At 39.5% G+C, this 22,142-nt stretch overlaps 1 protein-coding gene across 1 annotated transcript; it reads right to left on the reverse strand.

Moving 5' to 3' along the window:
- Positions 1 to 30: 30 nt before the first annotated feature.
- Positions 31 to 9,691, reverse strand: LOC147002497 (neutrophil antibiotic peptide NP-2-like). Its single transcript, XM_085843493.1, has 2 exons — positions 9,523 to 9,691; positions 31 to 146 (listed from the first exon to the last, which is right to left on the reverse strand). Exons 1-2 carry the CDS (start codon positions 9,689 to 9,691, stop codon positions 31 to 33), a joined length of 285 nt encoding a protein of 94 aa, XP_085699619.1.
- Positions 9,692 to 22,142: the final 12,451 nt, after the last annotated feature.

The raw sequence follows: 22,142 nt of genomic DNA on the forward strand, positions 1-22,142 counted from the left end.
AAACAAATGCATTCTTCTTGTTCCTAGTGCTCAGTTGCAACAAAGTTGGAAGGTGTGGCCCTGGTAAGTGCTGGCTCCAGAAAGCCTTTGTCCAAAACAACAATCTGTGAGTCTACAATCGCATATCAAGTCTGACTTCACATCTGGGGATACAGAGATCATATGAAGTACTTAGTACTTGAATCAGCAGGACAGAAGAGGTCTGGGCAAGATATGTGCTGGGTAAAATGGCTTTTCCGCATTGATAATTACTGCCAGCAGCATGAACAATCAGGATCAATATAAATAAATATGCATGGTAAGCACAAAACTAAAGACTAAGCCCCACTTGTCTTCATTTTTGTGCACCTGCCATTACATGAATATCTAAACACACATCTCCATTTTCTAAAATATAATAGACATAATTAAATAGTCCAAGACTAGCCATTTAGATCTTGAAGAAAACACTAGCTACTAATTCTCTTTATTTATTTATCCCCATGATATTCACAAACAAATCTTTGCAGAAAGAAATTGATCTGTATAGTTCTTGCTGTTCAATGAGGAAAATAAGGAAGTAATAAAGTTATCCCATCCCGCGGGATTCAGTTATTCGCGGGTGCTAGGAGAACTGCAAACCTGGAAGGAAATGGGAGGAAGGGAAGGAGAGGCAGGAGACCAAGAATATGGTACCTATCAAGGTCTCCTTTATTAGGCTGCAGTGCCTTCTTTTAAACCATACATTGCAGGGAATAGGGGAGGGGTCGAGGGGGAAATTTACAAAGAACAAAGAATCAGGCATCTGCTGACATGGGGGCTGAAGTCAGGCGCCAGGCAGAGGGCACTCTGCACCTTATCTCTAGAACATAGATCCTCCTTGACAGCCTTAGGTGTCAGGCTGGGCTTAGGCATAACTCATGTCCTTGGATGGCATGGAAGTTCAGGAAGAGATAGGGAAGAGGGGACTATAATTCAGCTTTTACAGATTCAGGTACCAGGAAGGAATAGGAAGGAGGGAGTGATAACCAGCTCCTAGCACGAGGCCATTTGGCCTGTTAGGGATATTGTGCAGGGCTTGCTTTCTCACCAGATGGTCTCTGACATCTCCCCCTTCTGAATTAACTTTAATAAGGCCACACTTAATTGAGGTGATCAAATAATCTTTCTCATCCTTGAATGAGTGTGCATTACCATGGCGAGGGGGTCATTGACCTGATTCCTCCCATGGGTGCTTTCACTGACCCACACTTGTGGCTCTTGGTATCTTTTGGGGAGGGGAGGCAGAGCCTTAGAAAAATTCTTCACTTGAAACTGAAACTAGATACCAACCTCCATCCAAACCGGGTTTGTCTCTCAGGCAACTCAGAAACAGTCTATATGGACCTTCCCCTGCAATACTTACCTTGCACCTATGCTGGGCCCATACCGGATTCGTATTTATCAAGAACAAGCATGCACAGTTCTGAGTTCTGTGCAGCTCCTGTAGGAGAATTGTCAACCTCAGACTCAGTAAGGCCTCTACAAGAATTATGCCAATTGTAACACCACAATTTGTGACTCTTATGCTATATTAGGAGCTGGAGGTCACCCTTCCTCATCCCTATTGTCTTCAAAACCTGAGGAACCAAGGGGACCTTGCATTAGCAGCAAGGGTGATAAATTGGAGACCAGTCACTTTTTTGCCTCAGTGGGAGGAGGATCCTCTTCGTCTGAGTCTTGGATATCCAGCTGATGGTAGTGGACTGCAACCGGGTTACTTAAAGCAGCTTCAATCTGTGACTTAAGAAAACTGGTTAATTTTCTAAAGGCCCAGGGGCCAAGAGAAAAAGCAGCAAAATACCCATGAAAGGTCCCAAAAGGCTGGGAAGTAAGGTGGTGGCTCAAGGAGAAGAAGAAAACCAATTTTTATACCAATATTCTTGTTTCTCTCTGTTGTGTTTTCTCTCTTCTAAACTAGCTCTAACTTTGTCCATGCTATCTTTTTTTATGGTATAATATATACCACTTCTTGGCCCTGGCATTCCCCTGTACTGAGGCATATAAATTTTGCACGACCAATGGGCCTCTCTTTCCACTGAGGGCCGACTAGGCCATCTTCTGATTCACATGCAGCTAGAGAAAAGAGCTCCGGGGGAGGGTATTGGTTAGTTCATATTGTTGTTCCACCTATAGGATTGCAGATCCCTTCAGCTCCTTGGGTACTTGCGCTAGCTCCTCCATTGGGGGCCCTGTGATTCATCCAATAGCTGACTGTAAGCATACAGTTCTGTGTTTGCCAGACCCCGGCATAGTCTCACAAGAGACAGCCATATCTGGGTCCTTTCAGCAAAATTTTGCTAGTGTATGCAATGGTGTCAGCATTTGGAAGCTGATTATGGGATGGATCCCCAGAAATGTCAGTCTGTAGATGGTTCATCCTTTCGTCTCAGCTCCAAACTTTGTCTCTGTAACTCCTCCCATGGTTGTTTTGATCCCATTTCTAAGAAGGGGCAAAGTGTCCACATTTCATGTGTTTAGAAAATTGTATCTTATATCTTGGGTATTCTGAATTTCTCAGCTAATAACCACTTATCAGTGAGTACATATTGTGCGAGGTCTTTTGTGATTGGGTTACCTCACTCAGGATGATGCCCCCCAGGTCCATCCATTTGCCTAGGAATTTCATAAATTCATTCCTTTTAATAGCTGAGTAGTAATCCATTGTGTAAATTTACCATATTTTCTGTATCCATTCCTCTGTTGAGGGGCATCTGGGTTCTTTCCAGCTTCTGGCTATTATAAATAAGGCTGCTCTGAACATAGTGGAGCATGTGTCCTTCTTACCGGTTGGAACATCTTCTGGATATATGCCCAGGAGAGGTATTGCGGGATCATCCGGTAGTACTATGTCCAAGTTTTTGAGGAACCACCAGACTGATTTCCAGAGTGGTTGTACAAGCTTGCAATCCCACCAACAATGGAGGAGTGTTCCTCTTTCTCCACATCCTCGCCAGCATCTGCTGTCACCTGAATCTTTGATCTTAACCATTCTGACTGGTGTGAAGTGGAATCTTAGGGTTGTATTGATTTGCATTTCCCTGATGATTAAGGATGTTGAACATTTTTTTCAGATGTTTCTCAGCCATTCGATATTGTCAGGTGAGAATTTTTTGTTTAGTTTTGAGCCCCATTATTTAAATAGCTCTGAGTGCCACCAAAAAGAAGTAGAGAGAGCACATATTAGCAGCTTGACAACAAACCAAAAAGCTCTAGAACAAAAGGAAGCATATTCACCCAAGAGGAGTAGACGGCAGGAAATTATCAAACTCAGGGGCGAAATCAACCAAGTGGAAACAAGAACTATTTAAAGAATCAACCAAACGAGGAGGTGGTTCTTTGAGAAAATCAGCAAGATAGATAAACCCTTAGCCAGACTCACTAGAGGGCACAGGGAAAGCATCCTAATTAACAAAATCAGAAATGAAAAGGGAGACATAACAACAGATCCTGAAGAAATCCAAAACACCATCAGATCCTTCTACAAAAGGCTATACTCAACAAAACTGGAGAACCTGGATGAAATGGAGAAGTTCCTAGACAGATACCAGGTACCAAAGTCAAATCAAGATCAGGTTAATGATCTAAACAGTCCTATATCCCTTAAATAAATAGAAACAGTCATTAATATTCTCCGAACCAAAAAAAGTCCAGGACCAAATGAGTTTAGTGCGGAATTCTATCAGACTTTCAAAGAAGATGTAATCCCAGTTCATCACAAACTATTCCACAAAATAGAAATTGAAGGTACTCTACCCAACTCATTCTATGAAGCGACAATTACTCTGATACCTAATCCACAGAAAGATTCAACAAAGATAGAGAACTTCAGACCAATTTCCCTTATGAATATTGATGCAAAAATCCTTAATAAAATTCTTGCTAACCAAATCCAAGAACACATCAAAACAGTCATCCATCCTGACCAAGTAGGTTTCATCCCAGGGATGCAGGGATGGTTTAATATACAGAAATCCATCAATGAAATCCAGTATATAAACAAACTCAAAGACAAAAAAAACATGATCATCTTGTTAGATGCTGAGAAAGCATTTCACAAAATCCAACACCCATTCATGATAAAAGTCTTGGAAAGATCAGGAATTCAAGGCACATACCTAAACATGATAAAAAGCAATCTACAGCAAATCAGTAGCCAACATCAAAGTAAATGGTGAGAAGCTGGAAGAAATCCCACTAAAATCAGGGACTAGACAAGGCTGCCCACTTTCTCCATACCTATTCAATATTGTACTTGAAGTCCTAGCCAGAGCAATTCGACAACAAAAGGAGACCAAGGGGATACAAATTGGAAAGGAAGAACTCAAAATGTCACTTTTTGCATATGATATGATAGTATATATAAGTGACCCTAAAAATTCCACCAGAGAACTCCTAAACCTGATAAACGGCTTCGGTGAAGTAGATGGATATACAATTAACTCACACAAGTCAATGGCCTTTCTCTACACAAAGAGTGAACAGGCTGAGAAAGAAATTAGGGAAACACCCTTCTCAATAGTCACAAATAATATAAAATACCTTGGTGTGACTCTAACTAAGGAACTGAAAGATCTGTATGATAAGAACTTCAATTCACTGAAGAAAGAAATTAAAGAAGATCTCTGAAGATGGAAAGATCTCCCATGCTCATGGATTGGCAGGATCAATATGGTAAAAATGGCTATCTTGCCAAAAGCAATCTACAGATTCAATGCTATCCCCATCAAAATTCCAACTCAATTTTTCAACGAATTAGAAAGGGCAATCCGTAGATTCATCTGGAATAACAAAAAACCTAGGATAGCAAAAACTCTTCTCAAGGATAAAAGAACCTCCATGACTGACCTTAAGCTGTACTACAGAGCAATTGTGATAAAAACTGCATGATAATGGTATAATGACAGACAAGTAGACCAATGGAATAGAATTGAAGTCCCAGAAATGAACCCACACACATATTGTCACTTGATCTTTGACAAGGGAGCAAAAACCATCCAGTGCAAAAAAGACAGCATTTGACCAAATAGTGCTGGCACAACTGGCAGTTATCATGTAGAAGAATGTGAATTGATCCATTCCTATGTCCTTGTACTAAGGTCAAATCTAAGTGGATTAAGGAACTCCACATAAAACCAGAGACACTGAAACTCATAGAGGAGAAAGTAGGGAAAACCCTCGAAGATATGGGTACAGGGGATAAATTCCTGAATAGAACAGCAATGGCTTGTGCTGTAAGATCGAGAATCAAAAAATGGGACCTCATAAAATTGCAAAGCTTCTGCAAGGCAAGACACTGTCAATAAGACAAAAAGGCCACCAACAGATTGGGAAAGGATCTTTACCTATCCTAAATCAGATAGGGGATAATATCCAATATATATAAAGAACTCAAGAAGGTGGACTCCAGAAAATCAAATAATTCCATTTAAAAATGTCTTTGGTATCTTGAACTAATCTAGTCTTGTCAGAGTAAAAACAACACTCTTCTACTATCTGAAATTTCTGTCTTTGTAGTCTTAATATTTGTTATATCCTGTCTTATTGTTGAGATCATTACTTCTAAGACATTAACCTTTGTCTCCAATTTTTAAGTACAATAAATTGCTAATATTCTTATGCATATCATTAAAAATGAGCAGTATGCAGCTGTTGATCTAAAGCTGTGGTAGATATTGAAGTTAAAATTGCAATTAAAGCAGTAAATCCTAAAATTGCTCATTTGACCTTTTCCAAGTTTGCATTATCGGTTTTTTAAACCAAGGATCATTTCCTAATTCTAACAGGCAGCAAAACATAAGCAGGTCTCTTTAACAAAATCATAACAGCAGATTCCTTATCTAAATTGGGATCTGTGCAATCAGTTAATTGACATCAATTACAATGAATATGAAAAGACTTGTCAAGATTGGTGATCTTATCTCTTAAATTTATCTAACAATATAGCACATAGCTAAGGTACAAAAACTTTCACAGCTATAGGGGAGTTGGCTCCAATGGCCCAAAACAGAGTCTCTAATGAAATCTTGTTAAATACACTGTAGCAGTCTCTCCACCTCACGGTTCATCATTTATAGTTGCCCTCAAATTGACACCAGGTGGGCTCTCCTTGCTGTAGCCCATGGCAGAGATAGGAAGTTTCTTCATCCTGTTTGCAAGCGGCTGCTCTCCCTGATTCTTCTTTCTCTGTGCACTCAACAGTTTTCTTGTCATCACTGCCAGGGCACTCATGAACTCACAGGTCAGCCTGTCACACGAATCATTCTGGAAGCTAGCATGCTTCTGCAGTATTCTTTGAAAAAAAACAGAAACACTGCCCCCTTTTCCCCATAATAACTTTCTGTTCAGGCTCATGCCATGTGTCAATCAGTGGATCCTTTTCATCTCACCTAGACATGAATATGTCTAGTTTTAGGATACTATAAGGCATTTATTAAGTTCTTTGACATCCACGTTTCAAAATTCTTAAAAATGAAAGTATGATTAAATAATGTGCACGGGGGTATAATTTTTCCCCTTTTATGTTTTTAAGAAGATAGAGTTTTTAAAGTTCTACAATGCCTTGTCTTTGAGAATTATAAAATCGTTGACAAAACCACTTAAATACTGGACTGTTATAGTCAGCTTTAATATAACATGTACAGTGACTAATTACACTTTTAATTGTTTCTCTTGAAGAGAGATTGTAACTAGAATGCTTGAAAAGTTATTATAGTCACATGTGTATAATTTATTTATTTATTAATCAGAAATAAGAGAAAGTCCTTAAGTTGTCTCTGTGAATAACGATCTTCTAGGGAAAAACAGTTTGATCAGTAAGTCTAAAACCCAAATAATTACAAGGATCCTGAGTTTGTATCCTTTCAGGAGCTATCTGTCATCTTTATCAGTTAAAGCTTTATGTAAACCTCTATAACACAAAAGCAAATTCTGGGGTTCTTCCAGGTAACTCAGGACAATTTCTTAACTGACCAAAAACAGTCTTCTTAAAGGAACAATATTTTTTCTTATAAGTTACATAAGCAATTGCAAGCTTGAGAATTAATAGCATCTGAGGGATGAACAATTTAAGCAATTGTAAGCTCTGAGATATAATATTGACTTAATATACAACTTAAAGTTTAATTGTTCAACATTTTTAAAACTCCATCTACAGCACACAATTTAATTATCTGTGCTGAAACAGGAGAAAACTCAAAAGAATATGTGTGTGATCCAATTCACATACACTTTTCTCCCATAGTAGGGCTGTTTTTAAACACAGTAATTGGGATGCATGCATGCATGAATTTATAAAAGATATAGAAGCATGCCTAAAAACAATTTTTTAACTATCTTAGGATAATGATTCTCAATTTTATTTAATATGATGGTATGCAACAGATAAAACATCAATATTCTGTAATAACCAAATTAATGGCTGTTTGTAACAAGGAAGAGACACTTATACATATAAGCAAACTCTGTACACTATAACTTTATATAAAGTAGGCAAGTCAAATTGTAAAGTCTTGATTAATTCCACAGCCTGATTGACCTTTTATAAAATTTGAATTTAAACTTTATTTAGAACAACATCTGGGTAGGTCTGCAACAAGGCTCTTAAAAGAGCTAAAACTAAAAGGAAGGGAGGGAGAGCTGAAGTCCCATGAATTTCTCTAGTCATGGTTTGCGAAACAAAATAAGTGTCACACAAGCCTCACTGAGGCTGCTCCCCTCCAAGCTCAGTGTCAACCCAGACACAAACATTTTCTCAATCTGAACATTTTGCCAGAGTCCTGGCCCAAAGATTATCCCTATTTTGAAGTATCTTTAAAGACCTGTTTTCCTGGGCTCATTCATGCTGCATGTTGTTTAGAATGACTCTAACCCTGAGTTCCCAATTATAAGTTAACTTTCTGTTACAAGCAAAAGGCTGCCTGCCCCTTTAAGAGCTCCATTTGCAATCGGCTCCCAGCAGGGCTTTTCCAGCTGTACTTGACTGCCAGCCACAGTGCAGCTTAACTTATCAGTTTCTGCTGTGCAAATTGAGACTGCTTTTTAAACAAGTTAAACTAAATCAAAGGATGAACAGCCAGCAGATAAAGTTTTAACCATTTTTTTCTAACATGAAACAGAACAACAATCATTCAAACAACAAAACAAAAGCAAACATAGACAGACATATAGACAATTTGGTGCACCAAAAACAGACAATAGACAGACAGGGAATAGAACTTGATGTCTCAAAGGAACAAGATATCCTAACCAGAGCTAAGAATATCTCCACAGGAGCCAGAGCGGAAACAGGATGTCTCCCGTTTTCCTTCTGTCCCTAGGAAGGAGAGCTCTGAAATAGCTTATTTTCGTTTTCACTCTTTTTTGCTAAAAGATCCGAAACGGGATTACTGATTTTCTGAAACTTATTTTCTCTCTCTCATGTTCAGACTCTAATTCTTCATCTCCTTCTTCTGGAAATTTTGCCAGAGAAGGGAGAGGAGGCACAGTGGCTGCTTCTGATAGTTACTCCTCAATAAGAAAAGATGGTTGCAAGGACCGCATCAGGACCCTCATTAGCTAGTTTATCATTTAAATTTCTATCTACCTTTCACCATTTTTTTTTTTGCAGTGTATCTCTGCTTCATCTATAATAAACCATGGACATACCTGGTCTATGAAAATAAAAAGTCTATCAAATCTTTCTTATTAACTCGTACTCCTCTTTCCCTGAGAGCCATCTTTAAGCCTTTGATGAAGGCTATCTCTTTAGATAGCTTATTTCCCATAACCAGAAGTGGAGATGACTCAACTCACCAAGGACTTCTCGCTCTTCCGTGAGGGGGTCCTTCACTACTTATTAATTCTTGGGGTCGTGACGAACTTCTCTGGAACCTCCACTGGTAGGAATTACAATCCAGACCTCGCCCTCACGTTGGGTGCCACTTATCCTGTCCCACGGGATTCAGTTATTCGTGGGTGCGAGAAGGACCGCAAACCTGGAAGGAAATGGGAGGAAGGGAAGGAGAGGCAGGAGACCAAGAAGATGGTACCTATCAAGGTCTCCTTTATTAGGCTGCAGTGCCTTCTTTTAAACCATACATTGCAGGGAATAGGGGAGGGGTCGAGGGGGAAATTTACAAAGAACAAAGAATCAGGCATCTGCTGACATGGGGGCTGAAGTCAGGCGCCAGGCAGAGGGCACTCTGCACCTTATCTCTAGAACATAGATCCTCCTTGACAGCCTTAGGTGTCAGGCTGGACTCAGGTGTAACTCATGTCCTTGGATGGCATGGAAGTTCAGGAAGAGGGGACTATAATTCAGCTTTTACAGATTCAGGTACCATGAAGGGAATAGGAAAGAGGGAGTGATAACCAGCTCCTAGAAGGAGGCCATTTGGCCTGTTAGGGAGATTGTGAAGGGCTTGCTTTCTCACGGGATGGTCTCTGACATAACAACACCTGGGTGACCCAATTTCAGAGCTTATTTGTACTCTATGTCTCTAGCATGATGAGGTCTCTCCCCTGCATCTTGGAGAGTACTGCATTTATCCACTCCAAATAATGTGGAAATATCCTGGTCGTCCTTGACCAACTGTTCTTGGTCTGGAACCTCCTCACTGCTTCCTTGGGGAGATCCTGCCTGGGTGTGCAGGGCCAGCAGGAGAAGGGTGGTGAGCAGAGTGAACATCCTCATGGGGGTGGGTTTTCTAAGAGATTAAAAAAAAATCTGAAACTGTTGCATTAAGTCTCCTCCCAAATATGACCAGGCAATGAAAACACAACACAGTTAATATGATTACATGCTGTGCACCTAAATTGGGCAAATCTACCACTATACTACCATCTTCTACAGCTTATACATCCCCTTAGAACTTGTGATTTCTCCAGGCAATGTGCTTCTGCTCTGCTTTTCTTTTTCCTCCTAGTCTGCCTCCTCTCCCTCTTCCATTTTCTCTTTCCTGTCTCTCTCCCCACTTCTGTTCCACCTTCCCTTTTATCTGCTCAATCATCAGCTCTCCTTTATTTTACAAATTAAGGTGGGAAGCAGGTTTACAGGAAATCACCTGAGTGCTGACTCATTCCTGGTTCACAACCACTTACAGGAAAACAGAAATAACATTAAATAAAATTAGCCTCAGGGCTATCCACAAGATTTCCCTCTTTCTTTCAAATTAAAAGAGTATTTTTATCTCAGATATAATTGAACATAACTATTACTATTTTGTAATTTATAAGTACAAGAGATCTAAAACCCAGTCCATAATGTTTGTTAATTAAACAGAACCTCTGTCATCTATCCTTATTTAAAGACCTTATAATTCTATATCTGGCTATGTCTTGGCCTTAGATTGAATGCCATCTGAAAACCACCCTCTTTAAACTGTTCCTTTCAAAATAAAAAGCCTGGGTTGGATAGGAGACTATGTAGTTTTTCAACCCTATCAGAAATCCAAAAAATGACTGATATTAACTGAAAATATGTGGGAAAACCTAAATCAGATTCCAAAACTTAGCCAATCCATAGAGACCTCTGATCACTTGGACAGTCCCTTACTTCAACACGTTGGAGCTTTGGTCTTCAGTCTACTGGCCATGGTCATTTGACAGACTTAGAGAAACAGGAATATTAAGGACTATCCTACACTCTCTCGGCAGAATTCAGCTGTCCTTACCTGTAATTGTGTCCTTTCTTCGGACAATATTATATCCTTAGATGAATGAGTCAATCCTTGCTTAGTGGCTGTTTTGCCACAACTGGAGTAACTCAAAGATGCTCAGTTTGGCCCTGTAGTCTTGCAAACTTTATATGCTCCAGTACAGGGGAACACCAGGCCCATGAAGTGGGAGTAGTAGGGGAGCAGGGGGGGGGGAGGGTATAGGGAACTTTCTGGATAGCATTTGAGATATAAATAAAGAAAATATCTAATAAAAAAATTTCAACAATCAATCAAAAACAAAACAAAACAAAACAAACAAACAAACAAAAATCTTCTTTGAATCCAAGACAGAGAACGCTGTCAGGAGCAGACTGGTCTCAACTACAAATGAATAAATAACAAGAAAGGTCACATTATGTGGATTTCTGTTGTTTTTGAAAACCAGCTATGTTTAGTAATCTAGACTCTTGTCTGTTAACTACTCTCAGCCTTTTCTAATTAAAATAACTGAAAACACCCTAAAAATAAACTCAGAGTTATGAATTTCCTATTTGTCCCTTAACTCACAGGTCTACACATCTCAGATCTGTTTAAAATAACAACAATAGAAGGACTGGGTCTAAACCCTGTATTTCAAAATTTTTAGTACCAAAGACCACCTATAGTAACCACCCCCAACCGGTAAGTTTAGGGAACTGGGATGATGACACTTCACAGCTTCTTCAAGCTTGGGCGTTGAGATATTTTTGAAGGGAGGGGGAAGGTTAGGGAAATGGGGGAGTTAGTTGGCCTTAAGAAGGCCACACCAATGATTGTATTAGTCTCTGATGTCTGTGTTCTGACTGGATCCAGATGAAAAACCAAGACATCAGGTTTTCAGGCAGGTCAGTTCACCATGTCTGAGGAAATTCACCAAGACTGTATATTCTGTAATGTATAAATATCAAAATGAAATTTTAGTATCATTAAGATAACCTTTTTTTTTGATTGTCTGGAATCTCAGGTGGTCTCCCTCTATCAAATCTGATCCATATAACTCTGGAATGTGTAAATACCTTAATCACATTTCCCAAAAACATAAAGACAAAACCTTTTCAGCAAATCAGCATATCCTTCAGCCAATAACCAGGAAAACCTGTAGCTTGCCCTCTGTTCCAGAGGAACAATAAAACAACCACAATACTCAAAATCACACACTTTTAGCCTATTTAGGCCGTTCTAATTTGTCATGTCAGGATTTAACCCCAAAATTACCATGGAGCCCACATTAGACAGAATATCAGTCTCCTGCAGACTTTATTATACCATTTTTAAAACCATAAATTCACACTTCTATTTTCCTTTCCTTTCCGCTTTCCTTTCCTTTCTATAACTGCTTATAAGAAGCAGCTTGTCAAACTAGGATTTAAACCCAAAATTCCTGTGGATCCCATGTTAATCAGAATATGAGTATCTGGTAAGACTTATTAGGGTACTCTATACCATGTGCCACAGACATTTATTTAATTAATCCCCATTATAATAACTATCTGTTATCCACTCTACCTGGAGCCACAGATTTCTACTAATTAATACCTGTTCATAGCAGGTGATTATCACTGCTCTCTCTACTTGGAGTTAGTAACTAATATTCCCTATCTATCTGAATATGAAATTTCTCATAATTAATGAGCTCTCTACCTAGAGCAGCCGTCCTGTCTGTTGTGTTCTCTCCCAGGAGTCACAGACATTTTTTATACCATCTATCAGTTGTGCTCTCTATCAGGAGACACAGATATTTATTCAATTAATACCTATTATAATATCTATTTGTTATTCTCTTTACCTAGAGCCTCAGACTTCTATTAAATAATACCTGTTCATAGCAGGTGATTATCACTGCTCTCTCTACTTGGAGTCAGTAACTAATATTCCTTATCAGGCTCTGAACTGCAGGTAAAATTTCTCATCTTCATGTACTACACCTACTTATAAGATGCAGCTTGTCAAACCAGGATTTAAACCCAAAATTCCAGTGGAGCCCACGTTAGAGAGAATATTAGTATCATGGAAGACTCATTAGTGAACTATATCTCTATACCATCTTCAAGTATCAAAAGATTATATTTCTCTCTTTATAGAAATGAATTACCTGGTCCAGAGTCCTTTGTACCTTTGTCTCCCAATTCTTTATTCAAATGAGAAGCTGAGTGTAAAAAGATGTGAGTTGTCTGTGTCCCTGTTTGGAGAAGGGGGAGGCAGGGTGGCCACAGAACAAAGGATATAGAGAAGCAAACACAGAAAGGCTCTCTCAGGCATAGATGCCTCTCTGCTGTTCTCTGTAGGCCCCTTACATCTAATCAGCTTCATAGGCATACTGCTACAACCTAGGTCACTGCCCAAGCCCCATTCAGGGATTGGGGGTCAGTGAATTTTTATCTCAGGTCAGTTGGATTCAAATCAATACCTTGGGCACCATTTGTTGTAGTAAATCTCCCAAATATGCCCCGGCAATTAAAACACAACACAGTTTATATGATTACATGCTGTGTGCCTAGATTGGACAAATCTACCGATATCAATACTACCACTACCATCTTCCACATCTGAGACCCCTTAGAACTTGCGCTTTTTCAAGGCCATGTACTTTTGCTCTGCTTTTCTACTTCCTCCTCCTGTGCATCTTCTCACTCTTGCATTTTTTCCTTCCTCTCTCTCCTCCCTTCCTCTCCACCTTCCTTTTTATCTGCCCAATTGTCAGCTCTCCTTTATTTTACAAACTAAGTTGGGAAGCAGGTTTACAGGAAATCAACTGAGTGCTGACTCATCCCTTGTTCACAACCACTCACAGCAGAATGAAATTAACATCAAATATAGTTAGCCCTAGGGCTATCCACAAAAAGGAACTCTCTCTCTCTCTCTCTCTCTCTCTCTCTCTCTCTCTCTCTCTCTCTCTCTCTTTATTTATTCTGTGTGTATATGTGTGTGTGTGTAATGTTTGTGTGTTTCTGTCTGTCTGTGTAGGGAATGTTCTGAGAGGGGGTCCTGCACGGAAAGAGTATAAATTCAATAAGGAGAGGGTTTTGACCTCAAGGTCTTGTTGACAATTTTGTTCTTACAGCTTCCTTATGACAGGCCTTGGTCCTCATATTTGGTGGCTGCATTTGGTGTAAGCAGAAGATGATGAAGAGGACCCTGATATTTTCCTGTTACCACTTGGATTTGTGCTTACACTTGAATGAGTGTTTACTTTTTAATGTAAAGAAAGAAAAGAAACACCACTTTGATGCCTTTAGTCTAAGAAATGATACCTCTAACTCTTTGACAGTGGATTCTTATCTGCTATCTGAAGGTTTTGAATCTGGAGTCAGACCTGGATCTTGATGATGGAGAGAGTCAATGCTTGTTTACCTTATTGATCTTATCAAACTATGGATGAAATGAGCTCTGGTGACTCTAGGCAAAGCATTGGTCTAAGGAGGACGAGTGTTTATTCTTTATATATTTAGGAAGTATGAATGGCAATTCAGATAGTAAGTACTAAAGCTAACAGCCTAATTATTTCAGGCAGAATTGGAAATTAATCTCAAGTAAAATGAACTAAAGACCTGGACATAAGATGTAAAACTACTAGAAGAAAACTCAGAATTGGTTCTGGGCAGTAATGTCTTGCATGACACCAAAGGTACTGAGAACAAGGCAGGTGGGCAAGTGGGATTGTGGGATTGCACTGGGCTGGGCAGCTTCTGCATAGGAGAGGAAATAAGCATTGTGGTGAGGTGACAGTCTAGGACATGGTGGAAAAGTATAGCAAAGCATACATCTGAATAGAAACTAATATCCAAAACATATAGACAACATATATAACTCAGTAGCCAAAACCAAGCAATACTAAGAGATATTTCTTAAAGTAGAAAGACATTTTATGTTATTTTTTTATTGGATATTATCTTTATTTACATTCCAAATGTTATCCCCTTCCCCCACCTCCCACAAGAAACACCCTATCCCATCCTCCCTCCCTCTTCTTCTATGAGGGTGTTCCTCTATCCACCCACTCATGACCACCTCCTCACCCCCAGTTCCCCTACACTGGGGCATCTATTGAGCCTTCATAGAACTAAGGACCTTCCTTCCATTGATGCATAACAAGGCCATCCTCTGCTACATATGCAGCTGGAGCCATGTGTATTCCATTATTAATGGCTTAGTCCCTGGGAGCCCTTGAGGGACTGGTTGGTTGATATTGCTGTTCTTCTTGTGGGGTTGCAATCCCCTTCAACTCCTTCGGTCCTTTCTCTAGCTCCTCTATTGGGGATCCCTCGCTTTGTCCAATGGTTTTATGCCAGTATCTGTCTTTGTATTTGTAAGGCTCTGTCAGGGTGTCTCAGGAGACAACCATATCAGCCAAATCAGCCATATACAGCATGCACATCTTGACATTCACTATAATGTCTGTGTTTGGTAATGTAAATGGGATTGATTGCCAGGTGGGTCAGTCCCAGGATGGCCTTTTCTTAAGTCTCTGCTCTATACTTTATCTCCATATTTGCTCCTGTGAGTGTTTTGTTCTTCTAAGAAGGACTGAAGGACTCATACTTTGATCTTCCTTCTTCTTGAGCTTCATGTGACTTGTGAATTTTATCTTGATTATTTGAAGCTTTTGGGCTAATATCCACTTATCAGTGAGTGCATACCATGTGTGTGCTTGTGTGATTGGGTTACCTCACTCAGGATTATATTTTCTAGTTCTATCTATTTGCCTAAGAATTTCATGAATTCATCATTGTTAATAGCTGAGTAGTACTCCATTGTGTAAATGTACCACATTTTCGTATCCATTCCACTATAAAAATTGTGGAGCCTGTCTCCTTATTACATGTTGAAGCATTTTCTGGGTTGTGGGGAATTGCAGGCTGGTCTCCAGTCAAGCTGAGGTCTGAACCCTGATGGTCATAATTCACTTACATGACATGGTAGGTATTCCGTCATGCTCCTGGAACTCTGGCCCCTGCCTAAGGTACCACCTCCCACAGCCCCCACAAGAGAAGCATGGTCAGTAGTCACATAAGCAATGGCCCAAGCTTCTGACCTTCAGGCTAAACTCCCCAGTTATCTAACAACTGTAAAGACCATAAAAGGGGTGTTCATCCCCCACCTTGCTCTCTTACCTCTTCTGCTCTTACCTCTTATCCTTCACTCTCACCCTCTTTCTCCTTTATCTTTCTCCTCTCCTCTCCTCTCCTCTCCTCTCCTCTCCTCTCCTCTCCTCTCCTCTCCTCTCCTCTCCTCTCCTCTCTTTTCTCTCTAGTCTTTCCTCTTTCCCTTTCCTCTCTCTCTCTCTCTCTTCTCTTCTCTTTTTCTCTCTGCATTTCTTTAACAAATCTCTTAAACTATATAGAGAGTCTCTGCTCCATCAAGATCCTCTGCACACTCTCGCTAGTGTTGGGAACCTCATCCCTTATCCCTCTCTCCTATAACCCCGGGGCGACAGGGTTTCTTGTGGAGGTCCTTGATCCACCTGGACTTGAGCTTTGAACAGGGAGATAAGAATGGGTCGATTTGCATTTCTTTACATGCTGACTGCAGGTTGAACCAGACTTTTAAAAAAATTTATTATTATCCCATCTGTGTTTTGGCAAAACTTGTGTAATTTTCCCATTAACCAGTAATTATTGTCCTTCACAGATAGTAGAGGTCCAGACAGAATAACCTTATAAAGGTATCTCATGATGTGGGTTCCTTCACAGTAGCCTTGCCTTTGCAGCTAGGCCTCAATGATATATGTAAAAAAGATACTTTCATTACTTACAGATCCTTGTGGTATGCTGGGAAAGCAGAGCAAGAGATACAGCACTCTTCTGTCCAGACCATGGGAAACAAGAGTATTTGAAACTTCTTGAACTGACTTCCACTATTTAAGTTACTTGTGATGTCTTAATTTTTTTGGCTAATTTTTATTGGATACCTCAATCACATGTGGTTCAAGGACAGTTAAGAAATGTGGAAAAGCTGGGGGCAAAGGGGTGCTTCTCAGAAGAACTTCTTATTTATCTTGTCTAGCTCTAGATCACACCCATTTGCCCATTGTTGCTCACTTTAAGGAGGTTGTACTGCATAGCTCTGTGGCTGAGGCTTAATCACTGATATGAGAAAGTAAGAAAGAGTACACAGGAAATGTGTGGCCTACAAATCAGGGTTTATGTTTTGTAGAGATGACTAGAATACATATTCAATAAACATGTACAGAAGGATTTAAAAACTAGGTCTCAGTGACATCTCCAGGGACTAAGTTACAACTATTAGAACTAGTTAAGCCATTCAGCAGAGTAAAGACATTACTGAGATTGTACACTGGTTCTGCTGTTAGGATGTGAAAGTTCAAATGAATTCTCCCATGTGATTGAAGGATATTTATAAATTCATTCTCTGAAAGGACAGCATGCAACCTTTTTTGGTGAATAAGTACAGCTAAACAGTTCTCTAGAGCCATATGGGCAAAACACTCATGACATTGTTCCTTAAGACATAATGTGTTCTGAATGTACCACTGGCTGGCAGATGGCAGAGAGATTGGAACTAGCTAATCTTACCAAGTGATGCATTCTCAGAGGCATTGTGCCTACACCAGTACTGCCCATGTATAAAGACAATGCTAGACTCAGCATGATCAGAATGGACGTTCCATGGTGAAGATGCACGGACTTTTCACTATACAGTCCCTAAGAACGAAGACAGTACTTTGAGGTGACCTCAAATCCTCTGACACTGCTATCAAAATGCAGACTTGTCCCAGCTTCTCTTGAGTGAAAATTTGGTCATATAACTAACTCTCATACTTGTCAACATGCTGTATTTGTCTCCAAGATTCGAAGTGTTAATATTTCATTTTTTTTCTTCTTTAGATGATGCTGTGGCCAGAATGCTTAAGTCCTACTAAAATTAATATATGGCAATCATACTCCCAAAGATGACATTCACAAGTAGATTATTAATGCAGGGGAAGATACCTCAGGGATAGGGCAATTCTCTTATAAAAGAGACTCAGAGAACTGCCTTGTCCATTTCACCATGGGCTGACATCTTCTGAAATTGTCATTTACAAACTAGAAAATTGTACATCCCCTAGAGTATATCTTTTCATACTTTCATCTGAGGCTTCTTAGACCCCAGAACTGCAGAAAATTGGTACCATCTTCTATGCATAATACAATTATTATATGACTTGTTATATGGTGTCCTGCTATATAAGACAAAATTAACTAAGGCAGATGTTCACACTGGAATCCATCTGCCATATTTTGAGGAACTCTGAATCTTGTTGGGGGAACCACAGGGAAAGAACTGAGGGCCCTTATAGTGGTAGAATAGAAATTGTTATGGGTACCTTTATTAGGAAAAATATTCGGTTTATAATGTTTACAAACATCCTTCATCAAAACCCACTCTACTTCAGACAGGTTGATGATGATCCCTCTCTCTTGAGCCAGTGTGGATAGATGTCCTCTGCATACCTGTTCTCAGGTCTGTGCTCTGTGCTGACACCAGTACCAACTAGCTAACCATGCTGGAGAGTTTTTCTGCAATAAACTCTCTAAATCCTACAGATACACTCATCTCTGTATCCATGGTACTGACCAATGTCCAAATAGAAAATGAATTAGAATGCGCACGTGCACACGTGCGTATGTGTGTGTGTGTGTGTGTGTTGTTTGAAATCCATTTCCTCTTGTAATGATATCTTACACAGCAGTAGGATATCCGAGCATGTTCTTGTAAATACACAATGAGAAAACATGTGACTTGTGTAGAGTATTTTGAAGATCAACCTTTGCTGTATCAATGCATTGATGAAGTCAGGACTTCATCTTTTCACTTAGATTCTCAAGAATGAGTCTGAAAACATGTCTGTACTGGCTGGTTTTGTGTGTCAACTTGACACAAGCTGGAGTTATCACAGAGAAAGGAGCTTCAGTTAGGGAAATGCCTCCACAAGATCCAGCTGTAAAGCATTTTCTCAATTAGTGATCAAGGGGAAAAGGCCCCTTGTGGGTGGGACCATCTCTGGGCTGGTAGTCTTGGTTCTATAAGAGAGCAGGCTGAGCAAGCCAGGGGAGGTAAGCCAGTAAAGAAGATCCCTCCATGGCCTCTGCATCAGCTCCTGCTTCCTGACCTGCCTGAGTTCCAGTCCTAACTTCCTTGGTGATAAACAGCAGTATGGAAGCATAAGCTGAATAAACCCTTTCCTTCCCAACTTGCTTTTTGATCATGATGTTTGTGCAGGAATAGAAACCCTGACTAAGACAATGTCTTGATAAGTGGCATAAGGTCATGTACTATTTGGGGTTCTTTGATAAAAAAAAATTCTTATTCTTTGTTTATCGAGTTTTCTACAATGGGTATGCAGGATTAGTGTGCAACCCAAGTTGGTTTCAGGTGTCTGTCCGTATGGGCTGGGCGATTGCTAGAACATGAGAAAAAAACTAGGAAGTCTTTGTTATTTTTCTAGGATTTCCAACTTCAAATCCTTTCTAGAAGTGCCCTTCATTCTATCTGCCATTATATGAGAGCTATGAGAAAAAGAAGGAGAAACAAAAGCAAGGGTAACACTTTTATTTTCTGAACCAACCAGTTTTGCTAATCAGAATTGCTCTTTATGGTTCTCAAGAATTTGTGTGAAAATACTGAAGTGGGGGTGTTTCCTGAACCTGAATTCAACACTCTAATTAACATGCATGTGATGTTTGATCGTTGCTAACAAAGAGCACCTGTCATGAAAATGCGGGATACAAGTGTTCTGGATATTCCCTGTACATCATTGTTATCACCTGACTCTCAAGCACAGTTTTATTCAGGGAAATTCTCAAAGAACCAGGGTCTTCCACACCATGAGGCAGGAAGGCAGATGAATAGGTTACAAACCAGGAGCTTTAGATTAACATCCAAACTGAGGAGAATCTAGGCACTGGCAAGTGTGTGGGCATGTGGTCATTGGTTAGAGTGTTGAAGAGAGTGATGAGGGGGTCACTGTCACCTAAGGGGTCCAAGTATCAAGAAAATGGGAAGGTGACCATCTGGGCAACATTAGATTGGAGAATCTTTTCCTCCAACCTGCAAGTTTCTTAAATGATCAGTGGAATTTTGAGTGGCAAAGGAAAGTTGGTAAAGCACAGAAAAATATGTTTTCTTAATCCTTTATATTCTGTTTCTGGTTGTAGGAAGAGTTCAGAAAACCAAACTTTCAAATAGAAATAAACTGTGTATTCTGCAGAGATATTTTGTGTATTGTAGCTCCCTATATTGTACATAATTGCCAAGAGATATACATCAGTAGGTGAGTTGATAAAGAGAATGTAGCTCACATTATAAAATCTCTCTCTCTCTCTCTCTCTCTCTCTCTCTCTCTCTCTCTCTCTCTCTCTGTTTATGTGTGTACATAGTGGAACACTACTCAACCACAGAAAGATAGAATTCTCAATAACTGAGATGGTACCCTATGACACTTACTGTGTAATATCCAGACACACAATGTGCAGTACAACATGTTCTCACATATCCAAGATAAAAAGCAATGTAATGGCAGGTGAGAATAGAATACTTGCTACTAGATTTTGGCAACATGAAGTAATGTTGATGGGAGGTTGGTCAATGGGTACAAAATTACATTTAGGTAGGAGCAATGAGTTCTGGGGGACTATTACACAACAACATGATTGGAAATATTAATGGATTATGTATTTCAAAACACTTAGTACAGTAGAATTTAGGTGTTTCACCTTAACAAAATTATAAACACCTGAGGTGACAGATAATTCCCAACTTAATCATTCAAAATGTCCACATACATTCATAAACTCTTACCAATAAGCATATAGAATTTTCACCACTAGAATAGGTCATGTTAAAAATAATGAAACCTTGCATTTTACAAAAAAAATTCTCCCCAAAGTGTAAAGGGGGATGGAAAAATACATGAGTTTTTTGCATCCGGGGTCAAGAATTTGCAACAGGGAGAAGTGTTGAATAAACTCTGGAGACAAAGACAAGAGAGACTTTTAGCTATGTGAACTAGAGGAGAGGACTTGGAGAACATTAGTATAGATGTTGACCAATGTGACTGTGTCATGTGTTTGCTGATTTACACATACTGGAGTTATGCTAACTGTAAATGTAAACAGAGAACCTATATCCTCAGATAATTATGTTTCTGAATTATGACCCACATTGCCATAATTATTAAATTTATTTTGCCCAGGTCACAAGTGACTTATTTAAAGACTGAAATGTCTTGTGGGACTATGATAACTGCCTTCCTTCTTACAATCCTCTAATTGGAATTCTGTAATATTTGAGGCTAAAAGAGTTGTAATGGCTAGAGTTAGATTTTCTCTCATAGCTCAATCAGTGGAGCTGGTATCTGTCATGGCTGCTATAAACTAATAAGTAAGATGCTATCATCCTTTCTTCCTCAAAGTGTGATGGAATATTCAATACTCCCAGCATGGTTCCATCGCTATTGAATGCCCACTAGTATGTTTTCTGGGAAACCACACCATCTGTGCTACTAGAACCTGCAATCTAGAGGTCACCACCACTGCTGTCCTGATGAAAGTATATGGTTTTCCCTGAAGGAGTGTGTGATGAATTAGAGCCTGACTCTTCGCACCCTGTACCATCACTGGAGTCCCCTGCTTCAAGACCTGCCTACTGACCTCTTTATTTATCTTGGATATCTCTGTCAAGCTGCATTCAGCCTTTCAAAGCTGTATGGTAAGTCACTTGATTGTATCTTGTAGAGCACACTGCAGTCATTAGACATGTACACTTTCTGTATATGAAGACGTTTTCCGTATAGAAAGTTTATTTTTCCTATACAACTGTAGATACTGCAAATTACATGCAGATCATATAGTGAATTGCCCTGCTTTTCATTCTATTCATTCTGTCTCTGACTTTTTCTAATATTGATAAAGTTGTCTCCAAAGAGCCAAAATTAACCCACAGATTAGAAGTCAGAGGCATATTTCAGGTCTGGTTCATTGAAACTTCAACACTTTTTAAGGAGACAGTAGCTTTGTAAATAATATCATTTTAGAACTGTGTAAATTTGAAACCCAAAATGATTGTTCTTTTTAAAATACAGGCTATGTCTTTGAGAGTGAGTCAAGAATACCTAAAGGCAGAGTCAAAGACAGGAGGAGCTTATGTGAGCATCATGAGAATTCTAAGCTTTCTATACATTTTGTGTCTAAACATGGAGTCATCCTTAAATTGATATTATTTGGAGCCAGGATTTGGCAAGTAAAAAATTATTCATTCATTGCAAAGGTTTCCTTGAAGGTTCTGATACTTTATATACATAGTCTTAACTGAGCCTTGTAGCATACATTGAAAGAATATAAGCAAACAGGAAGCATACTGCGAACAATATATTGAGAATTGGTCATCAGGCCCCAGCATCAGTGGCCTCAGTGCTCATGGTCGTCTTGTCCTCTGGGGTCTCCATGT

Source organism: Mus caroli, unplaced genomic scaffold (genome assembly GCF_978045245.1).
Source record: "Mus caroli unplaced genomic scaffold, Mus_caroli_1 scaffold_10, whole genome shotgun sequence".
Classification (NCBI taxonomy): Eukaryota; Metazoa; Chordata; class Mammalia; order Rodentia; family Muridae; genus Mus; species Mus caroli.

What these genes read in the sequence shown, in the direction of transcription:
- LOC147002497 (XM_085843493.1), bottom strand. Translation starts at nt 9,691, where the DNA reads ATGAGGATGTTCACTCTGCTCACCACCCTTCTCCTGCTGGCCCTGCAC. An exon ending in ATGCAGTACTCTCCAAGATG is followed by an intron (nt 147 to 9,522) that starts CAGGGGAGAGAC and finishes TCTCTGTATCCC; the next exon opens with CAGATGTGAAGTCAGACTTG.